Genomic DNA, 17,449 nt, shown 5'->3' with positions numbered 1-17,449 from the left:
ACATGGAGACACGGGAGAGGAATCCTTTTTTTGATAAACTCCTTAATTCCTGAAGGGGCTTCTCAACAGGTTTGTTGAATGGAACTGCTGTGCTCGGTGTTTGCTCTCTTTTCCCTGTTCTTCCTCTCTTTTCATAATCAAACTGCCTGCATAAAACAAAGAACTCATGGCTCTGTCTAATAGTAACCTCAGCTCATTAGTCATAGTTTTTAATCCTCTCAGGAGATAGACTGGGAGGAACTCCAGCCAATAGCATTTCAAGATGATGGAGGTGCTGTCCTTTAGAAGGGACATAAAATTAAGGTCCAATCCATTTGATAGAAATCCCCACAGGACCTATAAAATATTGAACATCGCTGCTAACTGGTTTTGCCCTTGTCAAACCTTTATTATTGTAGACACTTTGCTTGCTGTGAGATAGAAATGACACAACGGATCTTAAGAAGATGAGAATGCAGATTCAAAAAGAGTCTAATTATTTCCAATAACTGTGATTACTTTGTAAAGCAGAGATGGGAGGTGAGTGGGATGGAAAATCAACCCATAGCCTTCAAAGCAGAATGGCTTAGCATTCTAATAGGCAAAATGAATGGAACAATGGATCATAATGCCACTGCCCTCTGTCACTGCAACATTGTTAAATGATCAGTGAGCTATTAAACTACAATGCTTAGTGTGTCCACTAAAGATTCACCATGCCAACAGTTTCCAAATTGAGGGTGTGTTTTTTACTGACAGAAGAAGGCTGTCTGTGTGGTTCTTGAAGCTGCAGTTATAAGGAATAGTTAGGAATAGATTACTGTCATATTCAAGCAACAATCATGTAACAAAATGCGGATTCCCCAAAGTGTTTCACTAGGAAGTATTACACAAATAAAAAGAGCAAGTCATAAGAAATGAAAATTATTAAGAAAATTTGGATTTTTAAAAAAATATCAAGATTATATGTGCCCTTGCTCGAGCCTTTAGGATGGATAAAAGGGGGCATTTGATACCTTTACAGAGATTTGGTTTCTATCCCGCTTTGGGGTTTTTTTTGTTTTGTTTTTTAGAAAATCTTGAAGGAACACAGTAACTGAGAAGTTCACTGGTGTAGAAGAATTTGTGGTAATTGCTTTTCTAACTATTTACTTTTAATTAGGAAAGATGATAGTAGAACATTAAGCTAATATTTACCATGAGAGTTATAATGGCACTAAGAATTAAAGTGCTCTGTGAACAAGTATAGGGAAGAAAGCAATTTGAGGGAACACTAGCAAACATGCCATGGGAGAGCTACCATTTTTATTTTTATTGTCATTTGAACCTGCATAGAGTATTTTAGTTCACAATTAAGCCTAGCAACAATTGAAAACTATAAATTCTGTACCAAAAACCAGGCTAAAGATTTAAATGGAAGGAAAGAGAATAGGATGACCAATAGCAAGGTGGAATGACCAGTTACAGTGGCAATGGCTATCATGTTGGAAGACTTGAAGGACCAGGTTAGGCACAGATTGTCATGGAGAAAGTCTACATATGTGTTCTAAGAGTTGAAAATGATTTGATAGCACATAATCAAATATTTAACTGTCTTAAATAAACATTAAAATTTTGGGAGCTGTATAAAGTACTATTTAATCAGTGGTGGGATTCAATTATTTTTACTACCGGTTCTGTGGGCGTGGCTTGGTGGGCATGGTAGGGGAATGATACTATAAAATCTCCAGTAAGAGGTGGTCTTTGCCAGTTCTCCGAACTATTCAAAATTTCCACTACCGGTTCTCCAGAACTGGTCAGAACCTGCTGAATACCACCTCTATATTTAATAGTAATATTATTACTACATAATAACATGTAAAAATGCTATTTACCATTGCCATGTGAAGATGAGTAAACTGACATACATTTTTTTTTAGAAGCTGGATTCATCTTGGAACATATACAGAGAAAAAAACAGCAATTGGTGCAGCAAACTGCATGATGCCAAAATGACAAAGCTGTGGGGGGTGGGAAAGAACAACCAGTAAATTAGCAAAAGCTGTTTCTTGTTTTTGGTAACAAACCCCACACTCTGGCAAATTAAATGTTGCTAGTCCCTAAACAGGTTTTCTCCCAAGTTATTGGACTTCAACTCCCATCATTTCTGGGTTTGAGGCATGTGGCTGGTCATTATGGGAGAATGAGCACAGCAGTTAGAAAAAAAAATCTGTAATAATATTTTATCAGGGATTTATTGTAGTTTGGAGTTTGTGCAGATGAAAAATTCATCCAATAGATGATCCATAGACATGGAATGATTTCCTTGCATGCAGGAAAAGAGCATAAGCAGAAGGTGGATGAGAAATCAGGTAAGAAACCTGAAACTGAATCAAGGAAAATCCAAATGCCTTGCAGAAATTAAGTAGCTCTTATATACCACAACTAAACATGAATTGAAACTTGACGCAGTCCTCTTTGCAAGGAAGAGGTCTTGTTTTCTTTAGTTGTAGGGTTATTTTTTTCTTACTAAATCCTTCATTCAAGCAGCTTTTTATCCACTTATATCTTTTCTCCCATATAAAGAAAGGCAAATGGGATGGATCAGTTTTCATGAGGAAACGATCTGCATTGGATCCAAATTGCAGTTTAATAACAATATTACGATAAATTGAAAACAATCTTACAGGCTCAGTTGAGGATATATTGCATAGAAAGACAGGATATAAATGCTACAATAAATAAATAAAATTCCAGAACAGCTGCAATTATATTGTTATTAAAAAGACTTGTTTGTTCCATTTAGGTCTAAGCGACAATGTCCAATAAAATTAGGCTTAAAATGAGAAATAAATGTATGTGCTGTATCTGGAAACACAAGATAGCTTTCCTCTTCAATATGCAGAAATAGTGAATGTGGAAACTGAATTCCCAACATCAGAGACAAATTTCAGAAAAGAACGTAGTTCTGAAAATCCAACAAAAATAACTGATACTCCTAATTATTATTTTTTAAACTAGTATATTGGATTATCCAACCAAGGCAGATATAGATGATGAATATTTTTTAAATGCAGATCTTTCAAAATGGCATGTAGTAAGCGGGGGGGCATTGATTATTACTGTTTTTTTGGGAAACAGACTTTTCTGAGCATGGTCTTTCTGGAAAACTCCATAATGTGAACATTTCATCTTAAATTTGTTTTGTTATCCCTGTAGTAATAAGTGAATAGTAATTAAAAATTTATTTAGAACTTGGTATCGTTATACATGATGCCTGGGAACACTGAAATGTTACATTTCTAATTATGGAAATTGTGTCAGTTAATTAGTGATGTCAATTTTCTATGACTCAAAAACAGATTACGGACTGATAAAAATATGTTTTATTCAGAAAGAGGTCTACACAAAATTGAAAATAATTCTTACAGTTTCTAGGCCGCAGAAAAATCAATATTGTATTCTGCTTCATTAAAAAAATAAAACCTTGTCATTGTCTAATGGTTTCACCATCTTTCTAAATATTACCAGTTCTGAAGTTTGTTTGTTCCTTCATTTAATTATGTATGCTAAATTACAGAATACAAGATATAGTCTTAGAATATTTGAAAATGAATTTATGGCATAGTTAACAAATTTGGGACCACAGAAAAAATGCTTCCTAAAAAGGTATTCCTTTGAATGCTCGTGCCTTTAAATGTGCATTATTAGGTAGCAAAACTATTTTCTGCCACACAGAAACAGGACGATCTTAAACTACTTCTTGGAGGTTAAGAGCAGTATGTGTAAGACCAATATTATCCCTGTGGGTCACCGAAGCAGAAAGAGCCCAAATCATAAGAATAAATAGCAAATTAGAAGGGAATCTTCTGTCCAGTTTAACAACAACCTATCCCTGTGAATAAAAATAATACTTCATAGTTCTTATATAGCTTCTGATAATTAGTATATTTATCTGTGAAGTTTTCACCTTTGTGGTATTACTAATCTACACACACTTTAGGTTCCAAATCACAGTAATTTATTTCAATAGTTACTCTGGATTTTGAAAATAACTCAAAAAGAAGTATTCTTAACTGAACTCTGACAGATATGAAATTAGGACGCAATGTGGCCCGAACGTTTTTGGATTACTACAGACTAAACGCCATTACAGAAAGACCTTTAGCACCAGTTTCAAGTACATGGTAAGTTTTAGAAAGTTGTTTGTCTGCTTTTAAACATTTAACCATTTTTATTAATAAAAATGATTGATTACAAAGCACAGTTACAACAATGTGCCAAGCCAGGCTTGCTAAGATCTACAGAGTTCTCCAGATTCTACAGTGTCTTATTCAGTGGTGGGATTCAAATTTATTTTACTACCAGTTCTGTGGGCGTGGCTTGGTGGGCATGGCAGGGGAAGGATACTGTAAAATCTCCAGTTGGAGCTGGTATTTGCTGGTTCTCTGAACTACTCAAAATTTCTGCTACTGGTTCTCTAGAACTGGTCAGAACCTGCTGAATACCACCTCTGCTCTTATTCCATTAATTTACTTATGTCTAAATAAAGGAAGAGGGAATAACCATATGTTGGTGTACCTTTTGTTTTTCAGATGAATTTTATAAAAGTCAGTCCAAAAGTGGGTTGAAAGCTTATTCAAACAGAAAAATGTTTCCCTGGTTTATTTTAGAAATATTGTTGACCTAGTTGACTTTTTTTTTTTGGGGCTAGAATCAACATTTTTGCTAAACATTTCTTGTTAAAAATATGTTAAAGTGACTTTTAATTAATTTGATGCTTTCTTTGAACTTAAGGTTTTTTTTCCTACTTGTTGGGTAATAGGTGGAGGAAGGAGATAGCTGACCTGTATCTGGGAACAGTAAATCCACTTTCCCAATTATTTCTCCCCCAGACAAAATCACGACTAAAACTCCCTGTCATCACTCCTATACTTGAGTGATGTTGTATCATGATTCCACTAGCTGTACTCCTTTCTACTCCCTTTCACCATTACATCTGCTCATTTTTCTTTTTTCTTTTAGCAGGTTTTAGCCACTTTGAGCGATGCTTGAGTATGAGAATGAGAACATATGGGTGTCTGTTCGTACATATTGGAAAAAGTGCTCTTAAGCTGCAATGGTGGGAAATAAAAAAGAACTGTTTGTGTGGACTTGAATGGCATTGTATCATCGATTAGGACTGTATGTGCTTCAAAACATATTCAGAAACAGTACTTCAACCCTAACATAAGCACAGTACTCATTGAATTATCTTGTCTTTTTTCCAATATTCATGCAAGGCAAGACTGATGAAAGATACAGCTCTGTGTTAGGAGTAATACCATGTTTCTCTTATTTTTTTTTTGAGTGCCGAAAAAATGGCTTTTCGGGGGTGACTTAATTCTCCCCCCCTTGCATCTTTGGGTGGGCGGGTGGCGACGGCTTGGATATTGACCTCGGCGTTGGTGAGACACTTCGTATCGGGGGTCAACACAGGCAGCACCATATCCAGGTGTGCAACAAAAGTACTTCCTAATGGCAAGCCCCCCCCACAATTTCCCCCCATTTCGCATGTTTTAATATAGGCCTTAATTTGGGGGGAGGGGCTTAATTTCATTTCATGCCTATAAAACATGCTGGGACTTCCTATTGGGGGAGGCCGTATTGTTGGAGAAACAGGGTATTAAAGTTATTATATTTAATGATTTGATTAAAGCAGCAGTGTCTTTGTTTCGGGCTTGTAAGAAGGCTGAAAAAAGTCATGCATGTTTCACATAAAGTTCAAAACATTTTTTAAAAATCATTTTTCAAGCAGGATTACCTTATTGTCAACTGTGCTATCAATCATCTCCCCAAATAAAGATATGGCTAACTCCCATGCTCTTATATGCTGAATAAAAATTGAGGGCAAGCTTTTTCACATAGGCATTGATAAAAATGCTCTAGAATCATGCTGCCTCTTTAAAAAATAATTTCCCCTCCCCCATTACTGAATATTTGAAATTCTTTTTCTTTATTGTTTTATATCAGAGTGTTTTATTGTTCTTTCTTATTTGCATGAAGCTTGGGGCTCTTTGGAGATGAACAACACTACAAAAATCAATAACAATATTAGTGATCTCTGAGTTTCCACATATTCTGCATGAGGATTCATCTTCCTGTGACATCCCCTGAAAAAACTCATTTAGGGGTGTAAAAGGAAACTATGAGGTACCGAGGCTCTTCTTATGCAGTAAATACAAATATTCTAGGACTGAAAATTGGAAGGGCAATTGGAACAGAGGGAACCATTCCAGAATAACACTCTTTATTTCTTTACCTGATGACTTTAGAATAGTTTAAGGCAGGGGAGAGATGCTGGAATCCCTGACAACTCAAGACTGATTTTGTGCAGCAGCAAATTGCATAAGAAATGGAATAGCTATTACAGTTTAAAGGCAAATTATATGTTTTGCCTCAGAAATTAATTTTTGTTTTCCCCCTTGTCAATTGATAATTATAGTCTGCCAGTTTTACTCCTACGTGTGTCTGCACATTTTAAATGCAGATCTCAGTTCTTGTAGCTGCTGCTGAAGATAGGGGGGAAAAATCCTTTCAGCATTAAACTGTGACACATATGCGTGGGCTAAATGAAAAAGATCCATTTACGGAATTCAGAAAGATTTGCATTGCTTGGACAGCCTCCAGCAGGGCTCACCAAAATACCAGATTACAATAATTACCCTGTCAAATGCTTAGCAATCAAAATGCTGGCTGGAACAATGTAGCCCCACATTTTGAGCATAGACCTGCATGGCAAATGCTTCAATGTTGAATGTGTTTTTTGCAGAGCCAGGAGAGAAAGAAAAATTGGAGGGTTAACTGTTCCCTTCTAGGAGAAGCATCAGGAACTGTTTTAATTCCATGCATAGTTATCTATATTAGAACCACCCTATTCTCCTTTATTTCATATGAAACAAATATTAGTATAGATTTAGGTATTGGCGAAACGACTTTGTGATGCATCTTTGCATTTCAAGTGCTTGATACATTTTGTTTTTAGTGCTATCTATGCTGCTTTAAAGTAATCATTCTTGCAGATGATCATGTTCCAGGGTTGTGTTGCAACAGAAAGGGCTACTCAATCTAGACTGCAAAAATCTTGACCATCACCAGATAGCAGTGAAGAATTAGTTTTCTATCTAATAGCCACCTGAGTTTTTACAACCGAGATCTAGTAGCTCTAATGTATGTTAGGGTGGTCCAAGAAGAGCTCAGTCAAAGATGGATTATACATGTTCCTCCAGGTGTTGTTCAAAATCAGGATTTGGTTGGATTTCAACCGTTTGTAAACTATGCTGGAACTGAATTTGAAAAGAAGGCAGAGTCAAGTTTGCTTTCAGCAGGAAATTTTATGACACGGAATTTTCCTCATAATCTGATGGGAAACATGAAACTTTTGGATATATAAATGTATCAAAAGAAAATTGCAATCATGTGCATACTATATGTACATCAATACATTTTGCTTATAGCTAATGTTACTACTGTTCTATAATACCTGGTTCCCCTATGAAATCTCCAGAATTTCTGGCTCACAGATTCTGTAAATTTTAAATGTTTTCTTTAATGCTTTACATTAAAAATACGTGCAACAAGATGTGTTTGCAATAAATACTTTTGGAAAGACAAAGAGTTCTCAAGTGAGATGACAGAAAAAAAATCTTAGTTCAGTCCAATTCTATTAAGTAAAATGTTAGTGTTTTCTTTCATCTTGTTGGTAATAAATAAATCCTCCAGAATATAGTGATATAATTCAATGTTATGAAGCTGACTTGATGCATTTATCACAACTTTTGTCATTTGGAGTCAGGTGTTTTGATTCCCACCTTGGTACCAAATTTAATATGTGGGCATTTAGAATGTGGACTCTATTAGCATTTAAATTGTTTCTCAGATCACACAAAAGGACTATTGGACTCTGTTGTCCATCAATCCTCTCCTGCATTTAATCAGAGAACCTCAATTGTCAACAGTTCCTGCTCTCACAGAGTATTTTTAATAGCGAAGAGCCACAGGTGATTGCCCATCACAACTGTGCAATCCCTAAAACTCCACAAGATTGGCCAAGAAAACTACTCAACCACCACCACCACACCGGTAAAAAATACACAGTGTTGAGGAAGGGAGAAGTAATTCTACAGATTACAACTAACTCACTGGTTCTTTTTTTCAACTTATCTTTTTCATAGAGGGAAATACATGGAGGACTGATTATTGCAGTATTTTATTGTGTTGGCATCCCCATATACACCCCCATATAATTTCAGGAAACGTTAGCATTCATTTTATTTCCTTGTTACATTTGCATTTATATCCTGCCTTTTCTCCAGAGATTCAAGACAGCCTACATAGAAGTCCCATTTTTTTTTCCTCAGAACAAGCCAATTGGATAAGTTAGGCAAAGCTTCTGTGACTAAAGATGGAATTGACTGTAGGTCTCCTCAGTCCTGGTTGAGCATCTTAACCATTAGTAAGAATCTGATTTTCTCCTGTCTGACTGATCCCACCAGTTTAATTACCCTGGCTACTAGCTTCTGAACAGGTAAAATTCACTTCTGTGGAGCATGCTTGGCCTGCCTTTCTTTCAACTGCCTGTCAGTAACTGTTTTGCTACCTGATTTGTGTTCCTGTTTGTTTTTAATACTTTAAACTGCCAGACATCCTCAGCAACAAGAACCCTCCTACAGAGCTCTGTTTAATTAATTTTGGGGATCTTGGGGAAAGTCATTTGACATAATTAGGAATTATGGATGCTGGCTATCCATCCTGTTTGAAACTGATTGCTTGTTAATGGCCAGAAACGATTGGTTCCAGTTTCCTAAATGGTAAATTGTGGGACTAAGTTAATATGTCTTGTTCAGACTGGGCAGAGGTTTTTCACACAGACGTTCAACATTTCAATAGAGGAGGGAAAGAATCTCCAAATTCTCATTTCCATGGGCTCTTCTGCAAAACAACAGTAAAAGGCTGCTTTGATTACAGATCTGTCCTTACTTAAAACCTTAGCCACCAAATATTTCCTTATTTAAGGGAGGAATTCCAAATATATATATATACTACCCGCAACTTTAAACACAGTGCAAAACTCCACCTCCAGCAAAAAAATAATTTCTGTCTCTCATCCTCTTTCATACACACTCACACAGAGACAAAGAGCAAAAATGATTGACTATCTACACCCTCCTTTCATGGGGCACAAATGTTCATGTAAAAATTGAAGCAAAGATTTTTAACTCTACTTTTTACCCTCAAGTTTCGAACTCTCTCTTTTCCTAGTTTTACCAGCTTGTAACTGATCAGTTGGGGGAAGAAAGTATGAAGGACAAAGAACTATAAAAGTAGTAAGTTTGTGAGGAGAATCTACATGAAATTGTAAAGCAATCTTGGAATTTTGCAAATCTGTAGCTGAAATAATAAATTGCTTTCCACTTATATAATGGATTCCCAAGAGTAGCTAAGTGGATCCCTATTACAGGCTTTGTTCAGTGCTGGTAAAGATCTTCTCTTTTCCCCACACCTTTTCAAAAATCATTTATTGTGCTGCAGAAATCCCCATTTTACTTCAAGCATTTACAGTACAGTGATTTTACATGCTGCCTTATTATTGCTGTTGTTGTTTTATTGCTGCATTAGTTTCCAAGTCAATATTTCCATAATTTCTACATTGTATAGTTTGTTTCTCACTGATTTGTGCACTATCCAGAAACTTGAAGTTCTTGAGTAGTTTAGAAGTATAGTAGATGAATAAGCAGGAACAGATTAAATGGTTATAACAGGTTTCTGTTTCACATAAAAACATTTTGTTGGTGAAATGACTTCAAACAATGCCATCTGAGACACTAGATGCTGATATTTTACTAGCCAGGTTGCTAGCTTCTGCAAAACATATCTGAAACCAAACTTGGCAACAGATGTTACATCTTTATATCCTGCCTGGGTTCAACAGAGCAGAATTATCCATAATCAGTCATCACTAAGTGCCATGTAAGTGATAACTTTCCTCCCTTTTTAAATTATTTGGATGCTTATAAATTTCTGTTGCCTCTCTAATAATTCTGGGAAAACAGCTGTCACCTCATGCCAGGATGGTGATATTCTCCAAATTTTATGACTTCTTGTCCCTTGTCAATTGACTTCAGCCAAAAGTGATTGTCCTTTGTTTTTAAACCTAATGTTAAAATTATTTCTGCATGTAATGGAACATCGAGTTTCTCTAATGTAACCAACCCCATATTTACAATTTTATTTTATACACTCCCTTAGTTTTTAGTTTCAGGAGTTTATACTTATTAAAGGTAGCAGTTGTTATCTCTTGTGCGCCATCCTATATTTTTGTTCTATACATTTTTCCTGCATTTTTCCTCATATTGTCACACTTAAAAGAACTATACACTGCTCATAACATTATGATATTCTTCATAATATTCTTTATACATCATATTCATAATATTCTTTATCTTGTGTTTATTCCTAAGCATAGTCAGGCAGCTGCCAGGTGTTACTTTTTTTAAAATTCCAACTCAGAATGGACTTGGTAAGGAAAAATATATACCACAATAATACAAACTGTTATATTTCTGGGGATATGTATATGTGTTAAATTAAATTATTGGTTTGCATTGTTTGTTACCCCATCCAAATAAGCACCTTTTAACTAATGAATATATAAAAAACAATATAACAACATACAGGCATAATTTAAGTGTGGTCATTTGTGCCTCAAATAAGAACTAATTCATCAGTTTGTTTTCTTGACTGTCCGTGGTATTGTCAAAAGTCTTCCCCAATACCAGACTTCAAAGGCATCAATATTGTTTTTATTCTGTTTCTTTAAAGTCCAACTTTTGATTCCATATAGTGTCACAGAGACTACCATGGCTTGCTCAAATCTGATCTTTGTGGGTATAGACACATCACATCATTTGAATATCTTTTCCAAGGATATGATGGCTGCTTCTCAAGTGCTAGTCTGCAATACATTTCTTGTTCACTTGTTCCTTTATTGGCTGATCTTAAAATACAGAAGATATACTATCACTTCAATATCTTTATTGTGTATTCTAAGGCTGATTATTGTCAATTTTAATTTATCATTAGTTTGGTCTTCTTATATTTAATTTTATTCCCATTTCCCCTGTGATATATGCTATACTAATAATTCAATGACTGTAAACTGTTCAGATCATGAAGTCAGTCCATAAGAGCTCCTGTTCCCTGTTTCTGAAAATAGTAAACTATTTTTATTACTATTATATTATAAGCTATTAATATTATTAACAAATCATTCAACAAGAGAGTGTTAAATCCGAATGTCTATTATATCCATAAATATTTAAATTACATCATTTGTGTTCAGTTGCATCATTTTCATGGATCTATGACTATTTCAGATGGATCTTGGGGAAATGTCCAGAAGATTTTTTTGTTGTGTATTGTTTCTGAAGTCCACCAAATTGGGATCTGTTATACTGAATATTTAAATGTATTAGTAAAAACTTCACATCTAGCTATGAGCAAATAAGATTCTTTCTGCCCAAACAGAAACCCAATCAGTGACAGGTTGGCATTGTCCTGCATAATTTTCAGATGTTTGGTATATGTTCATTGATTATGAAATTAAAAGACTATTTTGAGTGTTTTGAAACAAATATGTTTTTGGTTGGCAGCTTAACTTAACCCATAAATTGGGTTAAGAATGTAGAATGTAACGTAGTCTTGATATTATTCAGATTTTACAATATTTTACAATATCTACCTTGTGTATTTTCCCTATTGGCAGGAAAGAAAAAGCAATTCCCTATAGATATTCCTATCATCGGATTCAAGGAAACAATCAAGCTGCAAACAAACCAGAGAAGAGAGCCCATACAACTCTTAAGCACACTCACTCATCATAAATCACTAAAGAGAAATACCTTTTAGAAAAAATGGAAGAAACAAGTTATATCAGCACTTTTTACATTTAAAATGGATGATTGTGATCAATCCTCTTTCCAGCCAATTATTTTTATGAAAGGGAGACAAAATGTTTTTCCTAGAAATGTTACTCTTGATGTATTATTCACTGATTTATCACAAGTCTTATTTCTAAAAAAAGCTATTAAATATAGTATTTTCATTCTTATTCAGCCATGTGGAATGTTTAACATAAAAATGCAAATAGAAAATTTTGTCCTACCATATTTTGAAACACAGAGTCCTATAATGGACTGAATCCCAAAGAAACTAAAGGGAGTTTTCCATGATGCTGCATGATTTCTGCATTTATTACTTTCTAAGCCAAAGTATTGTTTGCAAGGATTATACGTTAAAATATGTAATGTACATGAATGGAGTATTGTGCAATTTAATGTTTAGATATTGTAATACTCCTTGAAATGGTTTTCTCTTATTTTTAATAGTTTTTGTTTAATTGAAATTGCATGTGTATAGCAAGAGATTATTCATACTTGTAACTATCATAAGACATTCTAATCTAAAACAATTATCTGCATCCTCAAGACATATTGTGACTGCAACTTCAAGAATTTGGCTATGTTGGCTAGGAAATTCTGATAGGTTAGTACAAATGCATGTGAAGGACATCAGATTGGAAAAGATTGTTGTAAAGGGAACTGAATTTGTTGACCGCGGCAAAACCAGCTATAAATATGCAATAGCATACTAAATAATCCATGCATTACTATCCGCTATCACCTATATAAATAAATCATAGTATTAAAGCAGAAAACATAAAAATATTGTAAAAGAATAATCAGAATAAGTGAAATTTGTGCCATTTAAGTGAAAGAAAAATACAGCCCTGTATGTTTGACCTTTACACTTATTTACCTAATATACCTTCAGCTTATTTCAGCTCTGTGCCTGAGATTGTCAGAAAGCAATCAGTTAGTTATTTCATGGGGCAAAGGAGCCAGGAAGTCAAAATCTTATTGCCTTCACTTCCTTCTCATCTGAGCAGCTATTTGACTGATGGTCACATTTTTATTAGGATTATGCACACAGATCTGGCAATCAGAACAAGGGGAACTGATGTGTAATACTCAGTTTTGTATCCTTATCTATTAACAAATAGGTACATAGTCCAGTGTTCACACTATAGTTGGATATGAGCATGTGTGTAAGAAGAGTGGTACACTGCAAACGGAAAAAACAAGAAATATGAAGACTTTGTTTTAAAACCAATATAAATTCCCTACTATTAGAATTTCAAAGCTGAGAGTTAAATTGTATGCAATTTCAAGTAATTGCAATTTCAAAATATATAAAGTAAGCATTATATTTTTCTGGTCCTATAGGCTGATTAATCACTAAAAGATGTTTTGATAATAAAAATGATTTAAGAGGAGATGATTTAAGATGGAGAGGAAATAATATATCCTGTTGGTTAATTGCTCCTAGTTGAGCTTAGTGTTGGGTTCCGAAAGGCTTCAGATGCATATTTTTGATTGATTTACAGGATGAACAATAGCAATTCAAATTTTATATTGAAACCGAATGTTTTCAAAAGTTGTAGATTTGAATAGATTTGTGTTATGTTATAAAATAAGCCGAGTAAACTCTGGGATTTGCTTTTGGAGCATTAAATAAATAATTGAATGAAAGATTGCTTGCACTTACTTCCTAATTTTGTTTACTGTCTATACTTTATTATTGGTTCAGAGTTCTTAAAAGACACAATAATTTACTAGCATTTTCACAGATTTTCTTATCTTTGTCTTCAACTACATTTTGAATGAAAATGCTGACAAATCTCCTTCCATTGCCCTTCTTCCCAATACATATATTATTGCTTAAAGCAATTTTAGTTTAGTATGCTTAAACCAGATTACATTAGTTCCTCTTTTTCAATCCTTGATGCTGTCTGGATAACATGTCATCTAAAACCAGATACATATTTAAAATAAGCTAAGCATAATTTGCTTAATAAGCAGAATGTTTGGTAGAAATGAATTTAGAACTTCGTTGAAAAGAATTTGGTTTCATATTTGTATGGCAGTACTTATTTCCCCCCAAAAATTCATATTGGATTTGATGATTTTCAGTAAGATTTAATTTCAGCCAGATGTCAATAGTTCTAATAAAAAGAATTAGCTTTTAATGTCGCTAAAACACCTTGCACGAAACAGAGTATATCTTCTCCCTTTTTAGTAAAGTAACTTAGAAAACATACTGCAAGAAGGATCTTGGAGTCCTAGTGGACAATCACTTAAATATGAGCCAGTTGTGGACTCCAGCTGCCAAAAAAGCCAACACAGTCCTAGACAGATAGAATCAGGATATGTGAAGTACTAATACTGTTTTATAATGTTAAACTATACTTCGAGTATTGCATTCACTTTTGGTCTTCACCATCTCAAAAAGTTGTTAAGACTCCACAAAGAAAGCAGAGAAGAGCAACAAAGATGAGTATGGGGCTGGAGGCTAAAACAAAGAACAGTTGCCGGAATTGGGCATGTCTAGTTTAATGAAAAGAAGGCCTAGGGGTGACATGATAGCAGTGTTCCGATATCTAAGGATCTGCCACAAAGAAGAGGGGGCCAATCTATTCTCTAAAGAACCTGAAGCAAGACAAGAAACAATGGATGGAAACTAATTAAGGAGAGAATCATCCTAAAACTAAGAAGAAATTTCCTAACAGAACAATTAATCAGTGGAATGACTTCTGTCCAGATGCTCAACTTTGGAAGTTTTAAAGAAGTTATTGGACAACCATATGTGTGAAATGACGTAGAGTTTCTTACTTCAACAGAGGGTTGGCCTAGAAGACCTCCAAGGTCCCTTCCTACCTTGTTGTTCTACTATTCTGTTACTGCGGGAAAAATAATAAAAATAAAATAACAGTGTACAGGGGTGTAGAGGGTTTTCTTTTTTACATCATATTTGTGTAAGTTATGTTAACAATTTTCACTATTTCCAGGAATTCTTCTCTCTCCAGGATGAAACTTATATACATACTTAGGAAAAATGATGTGTTTCAGTATTTTGTTAGGGATTAATAAAATAAAATAAAGCTATGGGATAGAGTATAATAGTTTCCCCAGCTTGTGTTCTGGAAAACGAATATTTCAGCATAAGTTCTGTGAATACAAAAGTCTCCTTCATAGTTGTGACTTGTTAAAATGCCCCCAAAGTGCTCTTAATATTCCAAATATACTACATAACGTAACATGCTTAGAGACAGCCTCTCCCCAGTCTACCCATTGATGCAATCAACTCCCATTTACCCTGACTAGGAATGTGTTCCTTATAGATGAAGCTGTGCATAAAAATGTCTTAAGTTCCACAAATAGAATGGAAATGAAAAAAAAAAATGCTCCCTTTTCTATTTCTTTTAGTTTTCTGCTGGAACTTCAAGTACCTTACTATGCTGATGAAGCAGTTCACAACAAATCTGAGTAGTTAGACTTTTGCACATACAGCATTATTTATTTTTTTCAAGTCTTTGATAGTGTCCCGTTTGTATGTAAGCAACCTTATCAATAAAGATATATATAGAAGTGCAACTGAAATGTTAACAAATTTTATCAAATTTCTCTTCCTTGATGCATAGGAATAGACAAGTTTCATACACGATCCCCTTTGTCCTAAAATTATAATTATACTACTAAAACTGAATGACAATTGACTCCATCCATTTTTCAAAACAAGAAGGAAATTAGTTTGTTTTCCATATATTCTTCTGTCTTGACCAGAAAATCTGACTGCAAACATCAACACATTATTATTATTATTATTATTATTATTATTATTATTGTTGTTGTTGTTGTTGTTGTTGTTGTTGTTGTTGTTATCATCATCATTATCATCATTATCATTGCTCTGGTTTTAACTTTCTTCTAAGCCATCAAAAACCACTTTATTTCTAAGTTACAAACCCAGAAACAGAAAATAGGCTGTCTCCTTTATGAGAGGACAGTAATGCAATTTTAGGTTTTATCTATTTATACCAATATTGCATATGGAATTCCTGGGTGGAGATTCTACAGAGGAGAAAAAGAATATTTCTACAACAATTTTATGACATTTGTTGGTACGGATAAAATGAACAGAGTTTAAAATTATTAGGCTTGCTATCTCAGGGAGACAGGTGAATTATTCCAGCTATCACTGTTTCATGCTATAGCAAACAGAGAAGCATTAAAGTAATTGAATAGTTCATATGCAGGAAACCACAGTGAACAGATACAACTTTAAAAGGAACAATACACACATGCAGCTGAAAGTTCAAAGACAAAGGAAGAAGAGGAAGAGGTGAGGAAGAAGGTGTTTTCTTTATCAGAAGATAGTAAAAAGATTGCTGTTGCTTTCTTTTCAAGACTATTATCTCTCTTTCTCCTATAAACCTTTTCTTGGATCAGTCCAGATACTAGAAAGCCATGGCACTCCCTTAAGTCTCAGACAAGAATGAATAAGAGAAGAAGTTTACAGGAACCTGCACCTCTTTAATGAAAATAAATTGAGATCAAACCAGCATTTATATATTTATTAATCTGTATTGGCTGCTTGGCTCTAATGGATTCTGACCTGTGTATAAAATTGGAAAATAAAATAAAAACAGCTATGATTTCATAGCCTGTTTTGTTTCAAACTAGTTGAAGCAGATGTCCAACTATGCTTATGTAGAATAATGAGTGCATCCATTCCCATGATAAAAGTAGACTAGTAACGGCTGTTATTTTATTGTGCATCATTTAGGGATAAACCCTAATACAAAAGAGTTCTGTACCTCTTGTTACCCATCCTATCTTGTTGTGAACAGATGGTGGAGATTCTTGAACTGTTGTAAAAAAAATGTAAATAGAAGCTAGACTAATCCCATCTTTGACACTCCTCCTCCCAATACAAAAACATTTTTTTATTCAGATAACCTGAATAACCTGAGTTGATACCGCTGGTCTCCATTGTTCTGTACTCTGGTGGGTGCGGTTCTTTGCCTTCACACTGGTTTGCTTTTATTTGTTACACTTTAATGTTTAAATCACAATTCTGAATTTTCATCTGAATTGGTTTGTAGTAGAAGTTGAATGAACAAATCTGATGCATTAATGTATCCAGAAGCAGATTCAAGACAAAATAAATACACGACAAACTAAGACTCTCCCAAACCACAAATAAATCTCTTTAAAAATTGTTGCCAGTTGAAGAACCATGAAAGCTAGGCTGGAAAAATGTCATAACAGGAACAGAATGATATGGGGCAATTGCCCAGGATGCAGCGGTGACTGAATAAGCAGTATCTAGAATCAATATTTTTATTTTGATTGCTTAATCAGGGTGAAAATATGGAAGAGAAAGAGAAAATGCCTTTATAGTATTTGTTCATTCTTGTTCAATGGGCTGAATGTGATAATACAATAAATTATAATATTTTAAAAAACTTGGAATTATTTCTGGATAAATTGACGTACATTCAATTCAGGTGAATGTATGAATATTTTTAGGATTGCTCCTACCCACTGCTCCA

The 17,449-nt window shown here is 34.4% G+C and overlaps 1 protein-coding gene across 1 annotated transcript in view; it reads left to right on the top strand.

Annotated features, from left to right (window-relative positions):
• BEND5 (BEN domain containing 5) overlaps nt 1–13,583 on the top strand; it is an 862,462-nt gene extending 848,879 nt beyond the window's left edge. Inside the window, exons 12-13 of the mRNA XM_087929892.1 lie at nt 4,049–4,145; nt 11,762–13,583. Of these exons, the coding sequence (XP_087786018.1) occupies nt 4,049–4,145; nt 11,762–11,879 (215 nt within the window). The 3' untranslated portion in view covers nt 11,880–13,583. The remainder of the gene's footprint in view (nt 1–4,048; nt 4,146–11,761) is intronic.
• The last annotated feature ends 3,866 nt before the right edge of the window (nt 13,584–17,449 follow it).

The sequence above is a fragment of the Pseudonaja textilis genome, chromosome 3 (genome assembly GCF_049901715.1).
Source record: "Pseudonaja textilis isolate UNSWEBS1 chromosome 3, rPseTex1.2, whole genome shotgun sequence".
Taxonomy (NCBI): domain Eukaryota; kingdom Metazoa; phylum Chordata; class Lepidosauria; order Squamata; family Elapidae; genus Pseudonaja; species Pseudonaja textilis.
This window is presented reverse-complemented; position numbering and strand designations above follow the sequence as displayed.